The 25,554-nt window shown below is 40.3% G+C and overlaps 1 protein-coding gene across 1 annotated transcript in view; it reads left to right on the top strand.

Annotated features, from left to right (window-relative positions):
• ddx10 (DEAD (Asp-Glu-Ala-Asp) box polypeptide 10) overlaps nt 1–25,554 on the top strand; it is a 252,448-nt gene that overhangs the window by 79,878 nt on the left and 147,016 nt on the right. Inside the window, exons 11-13 of the mRNA XM_072263101.1 lie at nt 4,043–4,130; nt 5,938–6,026; nt 8,406–8,856. Coding sequence (XP_072119202.1) covers nt 4,043–4,130; nt 5,938–6,026; nt 8,406–8,856 — 628 coding nt within the window. The remainder of the gene's footprint in view (nt 1–4,042; nt 4,131–5,937; nt 6,027–8,405; nt 8,857–25,554) is intronic.

Raw genomic sequence — 25,554 nt, 5'->3', positions numbered from 1 at the left:
GCATATATAAATTTGCTGAATATGCAACTATTGTTCACAGAATGTCTGGTAGCAAGGAGGCATACAGGAGTGAGATAGAATCTGAATCAGGTTTAATATCACTGGCATATGTCGTGAAATTTGTTGTTTTGCAGTAGCAGTACATTGCAATACATAGCAATACATAATTACAAATCTCAATAAGTGTGTATATAAGGAAGAAAATTAAATGAAATAAGTAGTGCAAAAAGAGAGGTGGAAGATAGTGAGATAGTGTTTATGGGTTCATAGAAGTTCTCTAACTTCTCCCCTTCCTTTCCAGTCCTGAAGAAGGGTATCGGCTTGGAACATTGACTGTTTACTCTTTTCCATAGATGTTGCCTGGCCTGCTGAGTTCCCCCAGCATTTTGTGTGTGTTGCTGGCAGACTTTGCAACTTTCTGCAGCTTTTTTTGATCCTGTGTAGTGGCCCCTGATGCCAGACAGTGATGCAACCAGTTAGAATGCTCTCCATGGTACTACTGTAGAAATTTGTGGGTCCCTTTGGTAACATATCAATTTTCCTCAAACTCCAAATGAAATATAGCCATTGTTGTGCCTTCTCTGTACTTGCATCAATATGTTGGACCCAGATTAGATCTTCAGAGATGTTGACACCCAGGAACTTGAAACTGCTCACCTTTTCCACTTCTGATCCCTTAATGAGATTGGTGTGTGTTCCCCTAAATTCACCCCACCTGGTGAATATTTGTTTACAGAAAGATTATTTTTCTCTGTTTACTGCAAGTAACCAGTACAATAATGCCCAAGGTAAAACAAATGAAGGAAAAAAAAACAATAAATACCGAGAACATGAGATGAAGAGTTATCTCCACTGTGTCAAGAGCTTGCTAATTTCAGCAGCGAGAAGGAAGCATGACCTGGGTGGTGGGATCCCTCATAATGGATGCTGCCTTCCTGCAACAGTGCTCCATGTAGATTTGCTCAAAGGAGGGGGTGGCTTTGCCCATGATGCACTGAATCTCTAAATAAAAACAAATATGAATGGTGGTGTTCATGGATTGTTCACAAATCTGATGGCGAAGGGAAAGAAGCTGTTCCTAAAATGTTGAGTGTCGATCTTCATCCTACCATGTAGTAATGTGAACAGGGCCTGTTTTGGATGGTGAAGGTTCTTAATGATGGATGCTACATTCTTGAGGCACTCCTCTCGAAGAAGTGCTCGATGGCAGCGAGGGTTGTGCCTGCGATGGAACTGGCTGAGTCTATGACCGTCTGTAGCCTCCTGCGATCCTGTATATTGGAGTCTCCATACTGGGTGTATGGCAACCAGTCAGAATGCTCGCCACCATAGATCTGTAGAAATTTGCAAGAGACATTGACACCTAAATCTCTTCAAATTCCTAATGAAGTGGAGCAGCTGGCTTCCTTTCTTCATGGTTGATTCGATGTGTTGGGCCCAGGATAGACCACCTGAGGCGTTGATGCCCAGGAACTTGAAGTTGCTCATCCTTTCCACTGCTGACCCCTCAGTGGGGACTGGTGCGTGGTTTCCTCACTTGCCTTTCCTAAGTTCACAATCAATTCCTTGGCCTTGCTGAGGTTGATTGCGAGGTTGTTGTTACACCTCTGAATCTGATCACTTCTATATACCTCATTGGCATCTACAATCAACAGTGATCTCATCAGTGGTATTTGAGCTGTGCCTGTTAAGCTTGGAGAGAGCAGAGCAGTAGGTTAAGCATGCATGCTTAATGTGTGCCTGGGTCGATTGTCAACAAAGTTATTTTGAAAACTGGTAACATGCTTGAACGGTCCTTGTTGAGAATGAGCTGGAATTTTATTTTCCATCTCACTCGATGAGTACAGCACAGAGGCATCTCATTTGCTGAAATCATTGGGCAAGATGGATGAAATAGATATGTGCAGAGTTTACTTCAGCTCTTTCCCCTTTTGAAGTCAATAATTTGTACTGTAAGTCTATCTTAGACCATTCATGTTTCCATTCTATTTAAATACATCATAGTAAAACGTTGCATCAGATGTTGCTGCATTCACTTTCCAGAGGAGGTCACTGGATTTCCAGTAATATTATCAATTACTGCAGTTATTATACACCTCAGGTTTGCCTGCTGATTCATCCTTACTTGAAACATTAGGTATGACTCTCAGCTACTTTACTGCAGGTTGGGGATTGTAGTTTGTCCTGCTGCTCTACTGAGCTGAATATCATGGTACAGAATGGATTTACCTCCTTTGAAAGTGAAATTGATTCTTGCACATTTTTTCCCAACCTCGGCAGCAAACTTGCTTTCTCCTTTTAGTTCAAATTAATAGTGTGAGAATTGTACTTGACTGCTATTATCTGTCGAAGAAGTTAAAGTACACTCTTCTTATTTGGTACTTATGTTCTGGGAATGCTACGGAGCGATTCATTTCCTCCTTTGTGGGTTTGCTTAATTGATAAGATAGCTCCTTATATCAGCAGAACCTTTGGTTGTTCTTCTGGCACTGGCCTATATGTGGACTGCAACAAGTGAGTCCCACTTCTCATTTCCCCTTTACCCTTCCTCCACTCCCCCAGCTGAATCAGACTTCCTTTTCAGTCCTAAGAAGACATCCTTAACGGACACTAGGCAGGCAACAGGAGGTGAAGTTGTTTCAATAATGAAAGATGACATTTTGGCAGCAGTGAGGAATGATCTTGGTTTTGAAAGTCAGAAAGTAATACCATTTTTTTATGGTGATCAGAGAGAGCAAAGGAGAGAAATCGTTGCTGGAAGGACCCTTGGGCTCATTTGCAGTGGTATTGATTTACATACAGGTTTAGTTTAAAAAAAACTTGTCTGTATGCTGTTACACAGGGCATTGAGTAGGACAAGGTGAAACAATAACAATGCAGAATAAACTGTAACAGCTACAGAGAAAGTTTAGAGCAGGTAGACAGTAAAGTGCAAGATCATAATGAGGTAGATTGTGATGATGAGCCACCTTGAACTGCTGCAGTTGAAAGGAGTAAGAGCAGAAAAGTACGAGAAATACTCACCAGATTGTTTCAGATCTGAGAAGCAAAGTTAATGTTTCAGTACTGGTAAAAATATAAATCAAGCATTTTTTTAAATTGCTGGAAGGCAAGAGGTGAAGGGAGGAAAGACAATTTCAGTGATATTTCTTCTGTTGACTATTAAGAGAGGGAAATGAATGCTTGTAAAATTTTGCAGGCCTGGAGGACTTTAATAGAAGAGGATAAGTAAGGGCAATAAGAGGATAAGTAAGGGCAATGCTGTAAAGAGAAACAAAATGTCCTGGAACTAAGATATGGAGCGCAGTTGCTGGAAATCTCTTCATGATGCTTGTCTTATCAAAAGTGATGTTATGTTCACCTATCATTGTAGAGTAAATTAATTTGTATTGGCTCCAGATGTACTAGTGACTTCATCCTTGTCCTGTATCTGTTTAATTTTCAACTTTACTCCCTCTTTAATGCCGGCTGTCACTATACCTTCGGTGCCCTTCATTCCTCTTTTATTGTTTAGCTTCACATTTTTGATTATTATGCTTCATCAGATGGAGAGTCTGGGTCCTGAGTGTTAACGGTGTTGACGTCTGGCCTGCTAGGTGTTTTTAGTATTTTCTATTTTTATTCCAGATTTCCAGCATTTGCAATCCTTTGAAAATCTTTAGTAATCAAATAATGATTTTCATTACATACACTGCAAGTTTCACAAACTGCACATGTTAAAATTTAACTTGCAGGAAATAGGAGGCACAAGAGACAGCAGATGCTGGAATATAGATCAACAAGTTACCGGCTGGAGGAACTTGGGTGGTGCAGCATCTTTGGGGCAGGGGGGCGGGTGGGGGGGTGATGTGGAAACTCTGAAACACTGATTCTCCTCGTCATCAACAATTCTTTACCTCGTACAGATGCTGCTCAACCTGCTTGGTTCCTCCGGCAGATTGTTTGTTGCTTGGGTTGATATTTTTTAATTGTTATTTTAGTAGCATTGCTGTGTGTATTACTGTGTTATCAAGAAGTTTAAAAGAAACTTTTTTTTATGCAGAATCAATCCCGCAAAACTGACAAATATACAGGCAAAGTTGGAAGCTTTTTTAGCTCAGGAACAAGAGCTGAAGGAAAGAGCGCAACGAGTGAGTACAATAACTTTTACTGTGATTCCCTTTTTTTAAAAAATGTTTTTGTTTAATTTGGTGTAAAAGCAATAAAGGCATGAGCACTGTGGATGATCACTTTTCCTCCCTTCAGCTGGCATATCAGGCATCTTGCAGTCACCAATGCACCCGAGAGGATTAGCACAGGTCTAGATGTTGAAATATTGTTTTACTTTGGTTGGAAATTTGATAATTGAGTGCAATGAACACAATGGTGATAATAAATCAAAGCTTGAATCCTGTGGGACACAGCAGAGAGCTACTGCAGTGAGCTATCGGTTTCCTAGTCTTGGTATCAAAAATGGTTCCCGATGTAGTATAGAACACAGCAGAATCCAAAAACTGCCTTTCAAAGAGGCTTGATTTAGGACCTTTTATTTGAAGTTGTTGCCTTTCATTGATAAATTGTTTCATTAATTAGTATTGATAAGTTTAAGGAAGTAGAAATTTTTAGAAGCACTCTAATTTGGATTTTTATAAGATCAAAGACCAAGGAGCAGAATTAAACTATTCAGCACATCAGGTCTGCTTCACCATTCCATCATGGTTGATATATTCTCAACTCTGTTCTTCTGCCTTCTCCCTGTAACCTTTGACACTCTATCCACCTCCACTTTAAATATACCCAATAACTTGGCCTCCATTGCCAGCTGTGGCATTGAACTCCACAGTTTCCTACTCTCTGGCTAAAGAAATTCCACTTCATCTCTGTTCTTAATGGACGTCGCTCTATTCTGAGGCTGTGCCCTCTGGTCTTAGACTCCCCCCACTATAAGAGACATCCTTTCCACAACCGCTGTATCTAGGCCTTTCAATATTCAATCGGTTTCGATGGTGCTCCCCCCTCATCCTTTTGAACTCCAGCAAGTACAGACCCAAAGCCATCAAATGCTCCTCATGCACTAACCCTTTTATTACCAGATCATTCTTGTGATCCTCCTCTGTACTTTCTCTAATGCCAGCACATCTTTTCTTAGATAGGGGGCCCAAAACTACCGACAATACTACAAGTGCAGTCTGACCAACACCTTATAAAACCTCAGCATAATATGCTTACTTTTATCTTTTAGTCCTCTGAAATGAATGCTAACATTGCATTTACCTTGCTTGCCACTGGCTCAACTTGCAAGTTAACCTTAAGAGAATCTTGCCGAGGGCTCCCAAGTGCCTTAGTACCTCTGATTTCTGAATTTTCTGCCTGCTTAGAAGATGGTCTGCATTTTTATTCCTTCTACCAAAGTGCATGACCATACACTTCCCTATACTATAATCTGTCTGTCACTACTTTGCCCATTCTCCTAATCTGTTGAGGCTTTCTGCAGACTCCCTGCTTCCTCAACACTACCTGCTCCTCATCTTTTTTTTGTTTCATCTGCAAACTTGGCAACAAAGCCCTCAATTCTGTTATGCAAATCTTTGATGTATAATGTGAAAAGAAGTGGTCTAACACAGTCCTCTGTGAAACACCAATAGTCATCAGCAGCCAAACCAGAAAAGGCTCCCTTTATTCCCACTTGTTGTCTCCTGCCAATTCTTGTTAGATCTTTCCTGTAATACCATAAGCAGCCTCATGTGCAGTACCTTATCAAAGTCCTTCAGAAAATCCAAGTCATCGGCATCCACTCTTCTATGGCTATTCTCCTTGTTCTGATACCTTTCTCTGTTGATCTGCATACCACTGTTTCATTGAGTTGGGTTTGACGCATGCAATCTTAAATAAATAGTATTGTAACTTTGAAATTGTTTTTAATGTCTGAAATATATCTGTTTTCCTTCTCTGTTCCAGTGTTTTGTATCCTATGTGCGATCGGTCTACCTGATGAAGAACAAAGATGTTTTTGATGTTTTCACACTATCTTTGAAGGAATATGCTTTGTAAGTAGCATTTTTAATTGGTGATAGTTGTGGGGTTTGAGTGAGGGCACGTAGAGCTAGATCAGGAACAACTTTAACAGGAACAGAAAACATTGCCACGTTCAGTAACAAGTGACCGTATTGTGCAATCTCAGCCCTATTAGAATGTGGACTGCTTGAAATTATGGCTCCTTGCTCTTTAAAAAAATAAACATTTCTCTTGCAATTTGATTTTTTAAAAAATTTCATTCTCTGCATCTTAGTTGTATTTATTGGGTTATTGTTAGTTAAATTTTTGCCACATTGATTTAGTTTGTTGTAATTTTTAAGTGCACTTCTGTCATTCCTTAAGTTCCTTTGACGTTATTTGTTGTCCAAGAAAATATTGGATTTTTAATTGGCATCCATCATTGTAATGAAGAAATTAAATATTTGATGTTTACAGTTTTTGACTGCAGAGGATTATTTAATGTATTTTAGTTGGTTTTTTTTATGTTTGTAATCATTTTAAGCTCTGATCAAAAATAAGTTCATGACAGCTTTAGCAGTGTGCAGATCCTGGGACTATTCAGCCAGCTGTCTGCTTTTTATCCCCCACCAGTATTTTCATAATGGGATTTTTGCTGCCCAACCACTTCTCCCACGATGCCCCCTGACTGACTTGAGTACAAGCTACGGACTTTTGATTTTTTTTTTTTTGGATCTGCTAATGCCCAGTTATTGCCAAAACCATCCTGATTTTAAAATCGTAAACATGAGGAATTCTGCAGATGCTGGAAATTCAAGCAACACACATCAAAGTTGCTGATGAACTCGGGAGATGTCCTCCTTTTTTAAAGAAAGGGGCTTCCCTTCCTCCACCATCAACTCTGCTCTCAAACGCATCTCCCCCATTTCACGCACATCTGCTCTCTCTCCATCCTCCCGTCACCCCACTAGGAATAGGGTTCCCCTGGTCCTCACCTACCACCCCACCAGCCTCCGGGTCTAACATATTATTCTCCATAACTTCTGCCACCTCCAACGGGATCCCACCACTAAGCACGTCTTTCCCTCCCCGCCCACCCCCCTTTCTGCAGGGATCGCTCCCTACGCGACTCCCTTGTCCATTCGTCCCCCCCCCCATCCCTCTCCACTGATCTCCCTCCTGGTACTTACCCTCTTACCACCATTCAGGGCCCCAGACAGTCCTTCCAGGTGAGGCAACACTTCACCTGTGAGTCGGCTGGAGTGATATACTGCGTCCGAAGCTCCCGATGTGGCCTTCTATATATTGACAAGACCCGACGCAGACTGGAAGACCGTTTTGCTGAACACCTACGCTCTGTCCGCCAGAGAAAGCAGGATCTCCCAGTGGCCACACATTTTAATTCCACATCCCATTCCCATTCTGATATGTCTATCCACAGCCTCCTCTACTGTAAAGATGAAACCACACTCAGGTTGGAGGAACAACACCTTATATTCCGTCTGGTTAGCCTCCAGCCTGATGGCATGAACATCGACTTCTCTAACTTCCGCTAATGCCCCATTTCCCCCTCGTACCCCATCTGTTATTTATTTATATACACACATTCTTTTCTCTCTCTCTCTCTCTCTCTCTCTCTCTCTCTCTCTCTCTCTTTTTCCTTTTTCTCCCTCTGTCCCTCTGACTATACCCCTTGCCCATCCTCTGGGTCCCCCCCCCTTCCTTCTCCCTGGGCCTCCTGTCCCATGATCCTCTCATATCCCTTTTGCCAATCACCTGTCCAGCTCTTGGCTCCATCCCTCCCTCTCCTGTCTTCTCCTATCATTTTGGATCTCCCCCTCTCCCTCCCACTTTCAAATCTCTTACTAGCTCTTCCTTCAGTTAGTCCTGACGAAGGATCTTGGCTTGAAACGTCGAATGTACCTCTTCCTAGAGATGCTGCCTGGCCTGCTGCATTCACCAGCAACTTTGATGTATGTTGCCTGATTTTAAAATGACAAGATCCTGAAAAGAATCCAGAAAGCCCACTTTATATAGAAAACCAGCTGGAATTCTTTTGTCACACGAACAAGGAATGCACAAACTGCCTTGTAATTTTGTTAGAGATTAGTAAGAGTTTGTAGTGCCAGAAATGGACAAATTATTTTGTTTTGGATGGAGTGAATTCTTTTGTGGGGATAGAAGTAGACACATAGTTCTGTTTTGCTTCCCTTTCCTTAAATAACCTGATTCTCCATCTGGAGTCGTGAGAGTGTGACCACATTGAGAAGGTAAGGTGAATAGTATAAATAGATTCAAAGTGCTTCTGGATAAATAAATAAAGAAGGGAAAGAAGATTTATGATGACAGTAGAACAGGAGGTGACCTACTTGGGTGCTGTCTTACTTTGAAAGATCAAGTTGTGAAATATGTGATGTTCCCTCTTATTACAGCTCCTTGGGTCTTGCTGTTCCTCCTCGAATTAGATTTCTTCAGAAAGCACAAAAAGAAAGAGAAATGCTTTCTATGAGCAATATAGCCGAAGGTAGTGAACCAGCTGTTGTGAATGATACTGCAGCAGAAAGCTCTCAAGAAGGAGTTGATGAGGAATTAGAAGACTTTAAGGTTCTATTTCGGAAACAGACCTCTTCCGAACAAGAGGCCAAGGAGAAAACCAAAGAGAAAATAGCTAACAAGGACAATTTATGCTTTCTGGATGATTCCATTGATAACAACGATCCAAGCACTGAAGAAGAAGAGGATAAACAAGAAGCAGCACTCCAGCTCACTGATGATGATGATGATGCTTTTGATGACCATGATGATTCCAACCTTCTTGTAGTGAAGCGGAGAAATGTTTTTGGCTTTAAAACAGAAGAAATTGAAGAAACTGAAGAAGAAACAGTAAGTTGGTCTTAATTCATTTCAAGTAAAGAAGAGGGCTTGGTTTATTGAGCGTGGTTTACATGCAAATACTTCCTTCCTTGCAACCACACTTGTCATATTTCTGCCATCTTAAATTCTATGCAAATTTCCAGAAGCTGATTTTCAATTTTTCAATTTCATGAATAGCAACTTACATGAATTAATAGAAAGTGAGTAGAAAAATTTCTAATAATGAATTGTTAAGTATTTATTATTAAGTTCATGCAATTACCAAAATATGCAAAAGTGTTTTAAAACCTTGTACCATGTTTCTTTTCTCTGAAGTAATTGATTCTGAAAATGTCCTAATTTAAACAAAGATACTTTTTTCGTAAAATAACATGTAACTAGTCATTATGTGAGGTATATTCTCAGTTAAGTAGGGTGTTGACTATCACTTCAGACTATGTGCTTTCTTGAATCAGAATCGGGTTCATTATCACTGACATATATTGTGAAATTTGTTGTTTTGTGGGAGCAGTACAGTGCAGTACCTAAAAATTACCAGTGCAAAAAGCGAGCAAGATACTGAGGTAGTGTTCATGGATTGTTCACAAATCTGTGGTGGTGGGGAAGATGTTCCTAAAACGTTGAGTGTGCATCTTCAGATTTCTGTACCACCTCTCTGATGAGAGAAAAGGGTGTGGCCTGAATGGCGAGGGTCCTTCCTGATGAATGCTGCTGCCTGAGGCAGGAGCATTTTGAAGATGCTTCCTTTTGAAGATGTCCTTAGTGGTGGGGAGGCTATTGACCACAATGGAGCTGGCTGAGTTTTCAACTCTCTGCAGCTTTTGTGGATCCTGTGCATTGGTGCCTCCGTACCAGACAGTGATGCAGCCAGTTAAATGCTTTCCACGGTAGAAATACACCTGTAGAAATTTGTCAGGGTCTCTTGGTGACATACCAAGACTCCTCAAGCTCCTAATGAAATATAGCTGCTAGCATGTCGTCTTTGTAATTACATCAATATGTTGGGCTGACAATAGATATTCCAAGATGTTGACTCCAGGAGCTTGAGGCTGCTCACCTTTTCAGTGCTGACTCCTCGATGAGAACTGCTGTATGTAAGAACATAAGAAATAGGAGCAGGAGTAGGCCGTCTGGCCCATCGAGCCTGCGCTGCCATTCAATAAGATCATGGTTGATCTGACCATGGACTCATCTCCACGTACCTGCCTTTTCCCCATAACCTTTAATTCCCCTGTCATGCAGACATCTATCTAACTTTGTCTTAAATATACAAACCCCATTTCCAGAAACATAGAAACATAGAAAATAGGTGCAGGAGTAGGCCATTCGGCCCTTCGAGCCTGCATCGCCATTTATTATGATCATGGCTGATCATCCAACTCAGAATCCCGCCCCAGCCTTCCCTCCATACCCCCTGATCCCTGTAGCCACAAGGGCCATATCTAACTCCCTCTTAAATATAGCCAATGAACTGGCCTCAACTGTTTCCTGTGGCAGGGCAGAGAATTCCACAGATTCACCACTCTCTGTGTGAAGAAGTTTTTCCTAATCTCGGTCCTAAAAGGCTTCCCCTTTATCCTCAAACTGTGACCCCTTGTTCTGGACTTCCCCAACATCGGGAACAATCTTCCTGCATCTAGCCTGTCCAATCCCTTTAGGATTTTATACGTTTCAATCAGATCCCCCCTCAATCTTCTAAATTCCAACGAGTACAAACCCAGTTCATCCAGTCTTTCTTCATATGAAAGTCCTGCCATCCCAGTTGGGATATTTTCCAAAATGCAATAAAAACAAAAATCTGTGATATGTTAATTCATGTGAACCTTTATTTAACTGACAAAAGTACAAAGAAAAGATTTTCAATAGTTTTACTGACCAAATTAATTGTATTTTGTAAATATACACATATTTAGAATTTGATGGCTACAACACACTCAACAAAAGTTGGGACAGAGTTAAAATAAGATTGAAAAGTGCACAGAATATTCAAGTATCACTGGTTTGGAAGACTCCACATTAAGCAGGCTAATTGGTAGCAGGTGAGGTATCATGACTGGGTATAAAAGTAGCGTCCATCAAAGGCTCAGTCTTTGCAAGCAAGGATGGGTCGTGGTTCACCCCTTTGTGCCAAAATTTGTGAGAGAATTGTTAGTCAGTTCAAAAGGAACATTTCTCAATGCAAGATTGCAGAGAGTTTAGGTCATTCAACATCTACAGTACATAATATTGTGAAAAGATTCAGAGAAATCTCAGTGCGTAAAGGGCAAGGTCGGAAACCACTGTTAAATGCGCGTGATCTTCGAACCCTCAGGCGGCACTGCCTAAGAAACCGTCATGCTACTATGACAGTTATAGCCACCTGGGCTCGGGAGTACTTTGGAAAACCATTGTCACTCAACACAGTCTGTCGCTGCATCCAGGAATGCAACTTGAAACTATATTATGCAAGGAGGAAGCCATACATCAACTCTATGCAGAAATGCCGGTGAGTTCTCTGGGCCCGAGCTCATCTCAGATGGACTGAAAGACTGTGGGACCATGTGCTGTGGTCAGATGCATCCACATTTCAGCTAGTTTTCGGAAAAAGCGGGTGTTCGAGTTCTTCGTGCCAAAGATGAAAACGACCATCCAGATTGTTATCAGCGAAAGGTGCAAAAGCCAGCATCTGTGATGGTATGGGGGTGCATCAGTGCCCACGGCATGGGTGAGTTGGATGTATGTGAAGGTACCAATGACTCTGAGGCGTATATTAGGATTTTAGAGAGTCATATGTTGCCATCAAGGCGACGTCTCTTCCCAGGACGTCCATGCTTATTTCAGCAGGACAATGCCAGACCACATTCTGCACGGGCTACAACAGCGTGGCTTTGTGGACACAGAGTGCGTGTGCTTGACTGGCCTGCTGCCAGTCCAGATCTATCTCCTATTGAAAATGTATGGCGCATCATGAAGAGGAGAATCAGAGAACGGAGACCACGGACTGTTGAACAGCTGAAGGCTTGTATCAAGCAAGAATGGACAAAATTTACAATTGCAAATCTACTACAATTAGTATCCTCAGTTCCAAAACGATTAAAAAGTGTTATTAAAAGGAAAGGTGATGTAACACAATGCCTCTGTCCCAACTTTTGTTGAGTGTGTTGCAGCCGTCAAATTCTAAATTTGTGTATATTTACAAAATACAATTAAATTGGTCAGTAAAACTGTTGAAACTCTTTTCTTTGTACTTTTGTCAGTTAAATAAAGGTTCACGTGAATTAACATATCACAGATTTTTGTTTTTATTGCATTTTGGACAATATCCCAACTTTTCTGGAAATGGGGTTTGTATTTACTGAGGTAGCCTCCACTGCTTCATTGGGCAGAGAATTCCACAGATTCACCACTCTCTGGGAAAAGCAGTTCTTCCTCATCTCCATCCTAATTCTACTCTCCCGAATATTGAGGCTATGTCCCCAATTATGTTTTTCCAATTTCCCCTTCCTGAAGGCCATATTCAATTCCTTGCTTACTGACATTGACATCACTGAAGTAGCTGATTGATCTCACTCTTGTACACCACCTCGTCACCATCTGTGATTCTGCCAACGACATTTGTGCCATTGGCGAATTTATAGATGGTGTTTGAGCAGTTCTGAACGATACAGTCATGAGTGTAGGGAGAGTACAGCAGTGGGCTAAGCATACATCCTGTGTTGGCAACAAGGGGATGATGGCGTTGAACACTGTTGTAATCAATAATCAACAACCTGATGTTGGTATTGCTGTTGTCCAGTGAGATTGCATCTGCTGTATGTGGTGATAGGCAAACTGCAGTGGGTCCAGGCCTTTGCTCAGGCAGGAGTTCATTCTAGCCATGATGGACCACTCAAAGCTTCAATTTTCACCATTTCTTTGTCATATTATTGCCGTTGTGGTGACACAATGGTGCAGCATGTTAGATTCTGATCAGTTGTGCTTTATATTGACAATTTGTACTTGCTCCCTGTGACTGAGTCAATTTCCTTCAGGTTCTCTGTTTTCCCTCCCACAATTCAAAAGCATGTAACTTAATTGGCTATGTACACTACTCCTCTGTAGGTTAGTGACAAATTAATCTAAGGGAAGTTATTGAGAAAATGAAAGTGAGAATAATTTACAGTTTCATGAAATTAAGAGGGAGAATGGAACTGATTGGTTTGCTCTGTTGATAGCCAGCGTAGGTCTGTTGAGTCAAATGGTTGGTTGCTTGTATTGTAAGTTACTGCAGTGGATTTTGGCTTGATCCTTGGTCTTGTCCCATTTCCTGGGAGTTTCTGAAAACACTGCAGTTTCTTTTAGATTCAATATTTTAAGGTTCTGTTTTCACTCAGCTTACATTCAATGAGATGGGGTGGCATGTGTACATAAGAGAGGTTAAGTCCATTTCATTTGAAAGATGCTTGCATCATTGAATATCTTTCTCAAATGGACATAAAATTCCATGCATTACTCTGAAGATTGGGGGAGTTAAATCATGTGTTCCTCTCTCAGTATTACTCAACTAGTTTTATTTCATGTCCATGCACAAATCGGTTGCAGTATTTTCCTGATTTTGTATTTTACAACAAAGAGCGACCTTTCACCAGCAGTACTTAAGAGACTGGTTGGTGATTTAATGTTGTATTTATGCAAGTATTCAGTCATAATACAGTAATTTAAATTCCAGACCATTCAAAGTATTAAACATTAAGCTTTTAACAGAACAATGAGCTTTGTTTTCTTAAAGTAAATAGGTTAACTCAGGCAAAACATAATTCAATAAAACATTTACACAGAATACAGAGAAGCATTGCTGTTTTTTTTAACATTGAATGTGTGTCTATAAAAAGCATTAGGTTATATTAAACATTATATGAGACTGCACCAATAATTGACGATTACTGAAGAACTGCAGGGGCTTCTTGGTCCCAATGGATCCTTTAATGTATTTTAGCATTGAGGAAAAGATATGATGGCGTGTCACATCAGTGCAACTTTATAAATTTTAGATCAACACTGCAGTCCAAATAATATTTGATTAACTGTAAATTTTTAGTTTCATAAGGCATGATTTTTTTTATACAAGGAACAGCAAAATAGTGCATTTTTAAAAAATTTTGCTAATGACATCAGTGGAGTGCTGGAACATCAGTGAATTAAACTTGTTTTTTGTTTTATTAAAGTAGCACTTTAGTTTGTTCCTGTGCATGGCCCAGTGTTTTTTCTCTGCACCTTGGCAGCTTTTTCACATTTGATGCCAGTTTTTACACTGTGTTCAGCAATTCTTTCAGTAACATGATGAGCTCCAATCCAGTTACACTGAGCATATCCATGTCGCATTCTTCTTTCATTAATATTTGTAAACAAAGCACACACAAAAATGGGTTAACTGGATATCACACTATAGATTCCTACCTGGTTTTATTTATTATTTATTTGTAATTTTTTTTAAATCAACATTTGGTGATCTACAGATTAGGTTTTAGAATATGCTTTGTTCAGAATTTTTTGCCACCACATTTAAACGGGCTACACATTTCTCAGTCCCTCACATACCAACTCCAACTTGTCAGGATTACTATTGATCATTGCACCTGGAAAAGAATAACACATGTTCTTCAAGCTGTCGAGATAGTACTGGAAACTTTCATTCCCCATTGTTCTTCCAAAAACAAAATCGGTTGCAATAATCTTTCCTATAATACTGCAGTTGAGAGAGAAGAGGAAACAAGTAGTTAAATGTAAAATTGAATGTAAAGCTACTACTGAAATCCCAAAATGGACCCTGATTTTGTAAAAGCAAAATTATGCAGATTCTGCAAATCTGAAATTTAAAAAAATATAGCATATTCAGTAGTTCAGGCAGTATCTAGTGAGGCAGGAACCGTTGATGTTTCAGATTGATGGAATTTTAACTCTGTTAAATGTTAGCACCTTATTCTAAGACACTGTACTTTTCCTAGCCTTGTCTACTGGAGGAAATATTCCGTCTGTATCCATTGTTTATATTTTAGTAAGGTCTTCTAAACTCTATAGGTTAAATATGGTAAATGTTCTTGCACAAGATATTCATATTTTATAAAATATTTCATATTTTACTGAAATCTCCAAGATAAGTATATTCTTTCTAAAATAAAGGGAGTAAAGTAGCAATTTTTTTTTCTATTTTTGTACACCTCTTCACTTGTAATATAGGCTAACACTTCATTTGAACAGCAGAGTCGATGGGCCGAAGGAGCACAATTGACCCATGTGTCTTGTGTACATATTTGTCTGCCCACTTACTACATTTTTGTTTTGTATATGTTAATATTACTGGTCTTGCACAATTCAATTAGCATTCTTTTTTTCTGTTCTTCTGGCCAAAGTGGAAAGTTCAATTTCCTCACATCATCTTACATCTGCTATAGCTTTCCAGTAGCAGAACCTTTTTTTTGTTATCTTAGTTTTTTGTGTTGTCATCACAAATGTATTTCTCACACCTATAATTACTACAGTATAATATCTTTGGTCACCTTGCCTAAATTATAAAGATAATTTGTAAATAGTAGAAACCATAGCTGATCTCAATGGCACCCCACTTTTGCAGATTTCTAAGTGCGTGGCACTTGGTTACAAACAGTTCCAGCATTTTCTCAATTGCAGAGGTTAACGAGCTTGTATTCTTTTCTTTTGCCCTTTTTTAAACTATGGTGTGACATTTGCAACTTTATCTGCTGGGATCTCTCCAGTATATAGTGTAACCCTTGAAGGTTGCAATTAGTGCATCCATGATCTCTGCATCCTCTTTCTTTAGTACCCTTGTATGTAGCTTAAATACTCCTTTCAGTGAGAATGATTATTTTTCTCACTCCATTTTCCCTGCTGAATTTCAATTATTTCTGCACATCTTCTCAATCTCTCTTGTGGAAAAAAAATTGTTTAATGCCTGTTATTTATACAATTTCTATAATTAATTTCCTTGTCTTTGTCTTTAAAAGAGCAATGTTGATTTCTCCATCTTTTGGTAACTCTCTTTCTGCCTTTTATCATTTTGACTAAGTATAACTTGTACTCTTTGGCTTGTATCAAAGCCTTGCTATTAGCAGGCCATTATACAAAGAAGCATTATTTGATCCTATGTGGTTCTTTTTACTACTGTATTTACTCATTTGGTCTTTCTTTAATCAGAGCTATTTCCTTTGATCTATCCATCCCTACTACCACTGAAAACTAACTTCTGTTTTTCTCTGTTTCTCAGGCCTAATGAAGAGTCTTGCACCTGAACTGATAGCTCTCTTTCTATAGATGCTGCTGAATGGCTGAGCTTTTCCAGAATTTTGTCGTCTTTATTTTTATTTGCAGTTTGTTTTGTTTAGTTTTCATTTATATCATATTCTCTAATATAATTTCTAATCCTTTGTCATTGGTTCTTTTGTTCACATGTAGATCTACTGTATATTTTTAAGTTTTAAGACATTGGTTTTGGATCTGCATTTGCTACTTTCAAGCAGAATGCATTCTTCTGTTGTTATGCTTGCTCTTCCCCAGCTGAAAGGGCTAAGTAGTTTTATCTCCATACATATTATCAAATCAAAAGTAGGCTATTTCCTGGAATCCTGGAACACTGAGCTGCCAGTCCTGCCCCTCCTGCAGCTAAGGCTTACTAACAGCTACAGTGTCATAATACATGAGCTCTCCAATCTGTCCTGTCAGTGCACTCAAGACATTTTCCCTGACTAGTAATGCCACTTCTCTCCCTTTAATCCCTCCTGCTCTCTCACGTCTAAAACAATGGAATCCTGGAACACTGAGCTCCCAGTCCTCACCCTTCCTGCAACCAATGCTTATTAATGCCTTCAATGTCAGAATTCTAAATGCCAACCTATGCTTTCCTACGTACTCTTAGGGTTAAGTACAACTTATCTGTTGCAACTTTATAACACTCTAGTTAGGCCACATCTGGAGTACTGCGTACAGTTCTAGTTGCCCTACTGTAGGAAGGATGTTGAGGCTTTGGAGAGGGTGCAGAAGAGGTTTACCAGAATGCTGCCTGGCTTAGAGGGCACATGAATATGTTCCCTGAACTCATTATCACGCGATTTGACTGTTGATATCCTGTTTGAGGTCACTCATGATAGCTGTTGAGTAATTTTTTGCTGAACAAAATGGCTGCTATTAAGTTGCCTATTAACTATCCCACCAGTGATTTTATTTCTTATGCTTCACCTAAACTGATTCTATCTAGCAACCTTTTGAGAAAAGGTTATTTATCTCTGTTGTTCTAATGTCATTCTTTTTATCATATTTACTGTACTTAATTTTACAATTTTCCCATTCTTTTGGTGTCAAATAGAATATTCAAGTTCCAACATAAATCATTTTGCGATCATATCTCTGGTATAGTTATTAGATTATAACCATTTATCTCTGTTTGTGCGACCATCAATTCAGCTACCCTTTTGTGCATTTTGGTAGAGAACCTGCAGCTTTTGACTTCCAGGATCCTATTTGCATACACGCTTCCTATAATTTTCTGACACTGACCATGTCCGACTACTATCTCTTCTCTCTTGTCATTTTGTGCTGTCTCCCCCTCTCATTCATCCCCACTCTTCCATTTGCCATGATCCAGTCTACTCACTGAGTTTGTCATGTTCTCCTGTAGCGTACATACTCTGTACCCGCAATCCCACCGAGTTTAGCATTGTCTGAAAGCTAGGAAATATAACATTTAGTCTTTTCAGGTAAATTGTTGATTTAGATCAAGGAGAGTTTGGACTCCAAGTACAAACCCCTACTGTTATTAGATACCTTCCATTAATTACATTTTGCCAACCTGAGAATGATCTGTTTATTCTCACCCTTTGCTTTCTGACTAGTATCTAATTTTCTGTCTCAATTTCTATGTGCTTTAACTGTGTTGACCAGGCTCATGTGTGGGATCTTAACAAAAGCCAAATACACTGGATGCCCCTTACCTATCCTACTACTTAAATCATCAAAGAACTCAAGCAGAACAAATGTGTTCTCCCCCCCCTTTTTAAACACGTGCTGACTCTGCTGAATCCATTTACTCTTTAAAGTTTTTTTATTTGCAATTACTTCCTTCATTATAGATTTCAGCATTTTACTTAACACCACTGTCAGGTTGAAGTTTGCATGTCCCTGTTTTCTCTTTCTCTGCTTTCTGAAGTAAGTGAAGTCATACTTTATACCTTCTGATCATTTCTATAGAGCCTTGGAAGACGATGACCAGAGTATCCTCATCTCTAAAGTCTTGTCTTTCAAAGCCCTTGTATATGGATCATCAGGTGCTTGGACTCCAATTTTAAAGTGCACCATCTTCTCTAATGACACAGGATATTCGTCAAAACCTGGATATGCTGAGCAACACGCACATAATGCTGGAGGAACTTGGCTGGTCAGACAGCATCTTTGAAGGGAAGGTCAGCCCTTTCCTTTCCAGTCCTGCTGAGTCTCAGCCTGAAATGTCAACTGTTTATTTCCATCCATAGATGCTGGCTGACCTGTTGAGATCGTACAGCATTTTGTATGCTTTACAGTATCTTGTCAAATACAGGGTTCCCCTAGGTTACAATAGACTTGACTTGTAGAAATCTATCTATACAAATTCTCCATAAATTTTTAAAGAATTTTTCAAGATAGTAATAATGAATATCGTGAAACATTTTATTGTTAATAACTGGATGTAGGACATGTTCCTTTAATTATGTTTAGTGTTAGGGTGAACGTAGAAGATGATTGATGCAACGAAACAATTGAAGCAGTATATTTAGTGCATTGAGATATGGGTAGCTATAGAAAATGGACATCTTCGACATGAAAAAGATGTGTTTAAGGTAATTTCTGAGCAATAGAAACCTTGTGCATCTTGGGGATTGCTTGTCCTACTTTATGACTTGTTATTTCCTCATTCCCTTGTTCTCACTTTACCCTTGATGCTCTAGAATGTCCCGCAGATATTGTGTGCCTTTTGTAGAGCTAGATAATAAGCCAACATTTACTCTCACTGATACATTTTCTTCTGACATGCCTATAAAAGTTCTTGCAGCAAGTTTTTGGGTTGTTTGCTATTCAGTCTCATCTTGATCAGTTTCTCGCTTTTCTTCTGCTGGGCTCCAAAATGGCTTCAGGTTCTTAGACCTGGAGCTGTTTCTGATGACCAATCAAGTATCTTTTTAAAAACTTAATTCAATCTCTAATTTCTCTGGCTACCCGTAGATGAATCACTTTTCGTTCTGGGCTTTTGTATCTTAAAGGAATATAGGAATTTGTGCATTTCCTTAAAATCTAGCTGTTGCCAGCGCACTGTCATGCCTTTCAGAATATTCCTCTCATCAGCCACAGTCTCCTGTTCTTCCATAGCTTCATAGTTTCTTTTGTTTGCACTTAAAATCCTTCTTTTGGTTTGAGCTATATGTCTCTGGAATCCAATGTAAAATTTGATTATATTATACTTCATCCCTCACAGTAATTCTTGACAACAGTCATTCACTGTCATTGCACCAAACAAGATTCATAATAATCTTTTCCTAGTTGGTCCCTTCTCAACATATTGATCTAGAAAAGTGTTGGATAAATGCCATTGTCCATATCATAATGCAGTTCTCCAGCCCATATATACTGTAAGTTATATTGCTGTACCTTTGAATCAGGTTTGCAGGAAGGTGAGTGAGACAGAAAACACTGGCTGTGAATAACTGTATTAATCATTTATTTACAGACAGTAAAAATTTGACCAAATGTTCATGTTCCCCAAGTTACAGAATCTACAAAGTTGAAAATTCAACAAACGTACTTCGTTAAAAGTGCATGCAGAGCATACTTTTCCAATGGCTATTTACGCTGCTTGCCTTAAACAAAGGAAGAGTTAGCAAGCCACTACCACATGCTCTTTTATACTGGGATATTTGAAACTGGACACCAGACAGCTAACCAATGGGGAAAAAGCAACTGCAGTTCTTAAACTGACCAATCACAATGAAGGTGACTTTTGACAATCAAAATAAGCCATGCACCCCACAGAACAAGCGCAGCAACATGACAACTATTATTTGGTGCTTATTGATCTTCACATCCTTTTTTCTTACCTTGATCCACATTGATTTTAATTCTATTTCTCTTAGGTCAAGGTTATTTCCCACTAATCTCCTCCCTTATTATAGTATGAGGGGTCAGCTTATACACCGAAATTTACGGTATGCACATTGAACAATACAACTGACATCTAGTTCTGTGTGTTCAGAGTTGAATATTTTTGGCATGAAGTTCAACTATAAATCTTTTATCGGGTGGAACAATGTATTTTCTGCAACTGTCATTTATGTTGCATCTTTAATGGAGGGGGCATTCCAAGGCCCTTCACTGGAGTCTAATTGGGGGTAAAATATGTCATTGAGTCACATTCTAAAGCTTACTCAGTTGGTTTTTAAGAAGTTTCTACAAGAGAAAAGAGGGATGTGGAAGATGGAGAATTTTAGAGAGGGGTTCAAAGCTTTGAAGCTATACAACTGAAGTCATTGCCACTGATTGTAAAATGAATGAAACTAGAGGTGGCAAATTGGTCAGATTGGAATTCTGTATTAAATTATTTCTATATCCTGCTGTCTATTTTAATGTATCAGTGCCATAAAGAGAAAAGATACAGAAATCTACAATGGGTTCATAATACAAAAAAGTATATTGCTCCTTTTCTGCAGTGCCCTGATGTTCCAGCGGCTTCCATTTCTCAATATTCATTTGGGTTGTCATTTCATATTCCTTGGTGATCTAAACATACAAACACAGAGCTACAAACAGACAGGCACTACCTCTTTACCTCTCTCTGCCTTGATTTCACAGTCTACTTGCTAATTTTTAGTTCAGCCCTTGAATGTGGAATACCATAGATACTGTGTGTGCAATACAATGGTAAAAATGTTCAGTGTTTTATTCTTTATTATACTCATTACTGGTATTGAAAGTAAATTTATTATCAAAATACAATATTTGTGACCATATACAAACCTGAGATTAATTTTCTTTGGGGCATACACTGTAAATCCAAAAACCAGAATAGAATCCATGAAAGATCGCATCCAACAAGATGCACAGACAATCAATACGCAAAGGACCACTGTAAAAATACAAAAGAGAAAAAATATATAATAATAAGCAATAAATATTGAGAACACAAGATGAAAAGCCATGAGACTGTCCATCGGTTGTGGGAGAAGTTCAGTGAAGTTGAGTGACGTTATTCTTTCTGGTTCAAGAGCTGATGGTTGAGGGGTAATAACAGTTCCTGAACCTGGTGGTGTGGGTCCTAAGGCTCCTGTACTCAGCTAGAAGTGAGTGTGATCAGGGTGATGGGAGTCCTTGAAGAAGGATTGGGAAGGGGTTGAAAAATTACTTGGGTATGACCTGTCCACAAAATGCTAATAACGACCTCATTTGTCTATACTTAGTGATATATACTTAGGCCCCCTAGGCGGCAGCAGTAGTAGTAGTAGTTGTGATAGGAGATAGAGTGTGCAATACCTTCAGTTAACTGTTACATACTGGTGACCTTGTCTCTCGCTGGAGGCATGTCAAACACTAAGGAAGGGGGCTGTGGTTGTTGAAGATCAATCATCTCAATCCCAGGACATTGTTTTATGAAATCGTTATCTAGTGTTCTTGGCTGAAGCACTTAGTAGCTCTCTAATGACCTTCCTTCAGTTATAACAAAATGTTCAACTCCATATTTGTCAGTTAATATTTTATCAAATCAAAGGCAATGAAACCTTTAATAATAACTATTATTACTGAAGAATCACACCCCAGATCTAGCCATACCTCCAGTCAAGTTGTTTCAGCATAGTTACCAAACATAGTTACCAAACATAGTTACCAAACATAGTTACCAAACATAGTTACTCAACTGTACAGAAGATTGCAAGATGCGTCCTGTTAACAAAATGCAGTACAAATCCACTTTGGATAGTTACTGCCCAGTCTGTCTATTCCCACAGTTTTGGTCCAAAAGTTGGAACAAAAGTATATTCTAAAAGAGAAGCAACACACATAAAATGCTGAAAGAACTCAGCAGGCCAACCATCTATGGAAAAGACTGATGAAGGGTCTTGGCCCGAAATGTCGACTGTTTACTCTTTTCCTTAGATGCTGCCTGGCCTGCTGAATTCCTCCAGCATTTTGTGTGTGTTGCTTGGATTTCCAGCATCTGCAGATTTTCTGTTGTTTGTGATTGTTCAAATAGTGAAGTGAGGATGATTGTCTTTGACATCAAACAACCCCGATGAAACTAAAGTCAATAGGCACCTCGGATAAAGCATTCCAATGGTTAGAGTCATACCTCATGCAAGAAAAGAGCCTTGTGTTAGCTGTACTGCTCATCAGTACCAGAGAAAAGGTGGTATTGCTATGTTTGAATGGATCAATCTGCTCTCTCTGGGGGTTGGTGGGTGCGGTGATGAGGTTTGAATAGGAAGAGCAGGTTATGGGGGAGGATATATGTGTTAAAGGACTTACTGTAAGCTTTATCTTAACTGGAAAAAAACATTTTGTTGGAAGTTTTATCTCTAGACAGACAGTGCTCTGGATATGGATCCTATTGAAGCTTCCTAACTGAAAGGTCACAGTCTGTGCAGATTGGTGATAACATCTCCTCGCTGACGATCAACACTGGTGCACCTCAGGGTGTGTGCTTAGCCCACTGCTCTACTCTTTCTATACCCATGACTGTGTGGCTAGGCATAGCTCAAATACCATCTATAAATTTGCTGATGAAACAACCATTGTTGGTAGAATCATCAGATGCTGACGACAGGGCATACAGGAGCGAGATATGCCAACTAGTGGAGTGGTGTCGCAGCAACAACCTAGCACTCAATGTCAGTAAGACAAAAGAGCTGATCGTGGACCAGGAAGGGTAAGGCAAAGGAACACATACCAATCCTCATAGTGGGATCAGAAGTGGAGAGAGTGAGCAGTTTCAAGTTCCTGGGTGTCAAGATCTCTGATAACCTAACCTGGTCCCAATATATCGATGCAGTTATAAAGAAGGCAAGACAGCTACTATACTTCATCAGGAGTTTGAAGAGATTTGGTATGTCAACAAATGCACTCAAAAACTCCTATAGTTGTACTGTGGAGAGCATTCTGACAGGCTGCATCACTGTCTGGTTTGGGAGGCGGAGGACTACTGCACAGGACCGGAAGAAGCTGCAGAGGGTTATAAATTTAGTTGGCTCCATCTTGAGTACTAGCCTACAAAGTACCTAGGACATCTTCAGGGAGCAGTGTCTCAGAAAGGCAGCGCCCATTATTAAGGACCTCGAGCACCCAAGGCATGCCCTTTTCTCACTGCTACCATCAGGTAGGAGGTACAGAAACCTGAAGGCCCACACTCAACGATTCAGGAACAGCTTCTTCCCCTCTGCTATCTGATTCCTAAATGGACATTGAACCCTTGAACACTACCTCACTTTTTAAATATATATTATTTCTGTTTTTGGTATGATTTTTAATCTATTCAATATGCGATGTGACAACAAACCAAGTTATCAGAAGATTGATGCTGATGAGAGAGATAAGGGAGACAATGGAGAAACATTCAAAATGCTAATAAGAGAGAAGAGAGAGATTAACGAAAAGAGACACAGTTCCGAGTATTGACAGACCGGTTGCTTTGAACCTGAACTGTTTGAAGTTTGATGGACAGGCGATACCCCAGCAGGGGGATAAAAAATACAGGTTCGCTAAGGCACGACACACACCACGAGATCACGAGATAACGAGACCCTGGAAGAGCAGTGTGCCTCCACAAGTTGGTGGGAGTTTGGAGGTCTGGTCGCGGGAACCGACCATAGACACACAGGGTGAAAGGGTACGATCGGTGGGAACCTGGTGTGTGTGTCCGCCCTTGCCTGGGTGCCGGGTTCACCGCGGAAGAACGGTCGTATCCGGAGCGGAGAGGTCACAGTCGGTGACCACAGAAGGCATAACAAAGGGTCCGCCCGAGATCTAACTGCGAAGAACATCAAAGGTCTGCTGAAGCAGATTTGCATATCTTTCTTTTTCTCTCCCCTCCTCTCCCCTCTCTCTCCCCCCTCCCCTCTCTCTCCCCCCTCCCCTCTCTCTCCCCCCTCCCCTCTCTCTCCCCCCTCCCCTCTCTCTCCCCCCTCCCCTCTCTCTCCCCCTCCCCTCTCTCTCCCCCTCCCCTCTCTCTCCCCCTCCCCTCTCTCTCCCCCTCCCCTCTCTCTCCCCCTCCCCTCTCTCTCCCCCTCCCCTCTCTCTCCCCCCTCCCCTCTCCCCCTCCCCTCTCCCCCTCCCCTCCCCTCTCTCCCCCCCTCCCCTCCCCTCTCTCCCCCCCTCTCCCCTCTCCCCCCCTCTCCCCCCTCTCCTCTCCTCTTTCTCCCCCCCCACAGCACAACAGCGATTACTGCGAACTGTAGTAAGCTGAATTGAACTCTGCGTCACTTGAGACTGATCATTTTACCCCTAGACTGCGATAGAGCTTGATTGATTCCTATTACCCTAGTTCTGTGTACATGTGTGTTTTATCATTGCTAACTTGTTGCATTTATATCCTTATGATTAGAGTACTGTTACTTATTTCTTTAATAAAACTTTATTAGTTCTGTTAAACCAGACTCCAACTAAGTGGTCCATTTCTGCTGGTTTGGCAACCCAGTTACGGGGTACATAACAACGATTACTGTAATTTTATTTATTTTTTTCCCCCCCTCTTGCTTCTATATTATGTATTGCATTTAACTGCTACTGCTGCATTAACAAATTTCACAACACATGCCGGTGATTATAAATCTGATTCTGATCTGAATCTTGCTGGCATTGTTTAGCTGTTCATATGAAGCCTAGAGTTTGGGGAAGGGTGGTCTTGTTAGATTCTCAAAGCATTACACTGGAGATTTGGAATCAGGATCCTGTACCAGTCTGACTTGATATGATATTTATCTGACTTAAGTGCTTCCCCCAATTGCTTTCCAGTCTTTGGTCTCAATTTTTGCTAATCTGCCAATTATTTGCACTGTCACATTGCTTCTACTGAGAGGAATGCAGATTAGATTGCAGGAAGACAGCGTATTTGACCCCAGGACTAAGAATGGCTTAAAGTTTCTATAAAAAATTTGGATCATATTAGGCAGATGATCGTGACAAAAGAAACATGCCCCCTTTTCTTGGAGCCATTAGATTTGAAATGTTTGACTGTACTTTTACCCATGTTGGTGCATGGTTAAGGCATTCGTCTAGTGATTCGAAGGTCACTAGTTCGAGCCTTGGCTGAAACAGTGTGTGTGTCCTTGAGCAAGGCACTTAATCTCACATTGCTGTGTGACGACACTGGTGCCAAGCTGTATGGGTCCTAATGCCCTTTCTTTGGACAACATCGGTGGAGTGGAGAGGGGAGACTTGCAGCATGGGCAACTGCTGGTCTTCCATACAACCTTGCTCAGGCCTGTGCCCTGGAAACCTTCCAAGGCGCAAATCCATGGTCTCATGAGACTAACGGATGCCTATTTTCTTAAAAAAAAAAGACTTTTACCCACTGTCCAGTTCAGTAGGTCCATATTTTTCAGTCTAGTTATAGCCAAAAAAATCACTGTCAATGGCTTCTGTTCCTTTACTCATACTGTTGTGTTTTGTAATTTTCCCAAGGGTCAATCCTTGCCTCCCTCCTAGTTCTCATCTACATGTTTTTTA

The sequence above is a fragment of the Mobula birostris genome, chromosome 7 (assembly GCF_030028105.1).
Source record: "Mobula birostris isolate sMobBir1 chromosome 7, sMobBir1.hap1, whole genome shotgun sequence".
Lineage (NCBI taxonomy): Eukaryota > Metazoa > Chordata > Chondrichthyes > Myliobatiformes > Myliobatidae > Mobula > Mobula birostris.
This window is presented reverse-complemented; position numbering and strand designations above follow the sequence as displayed.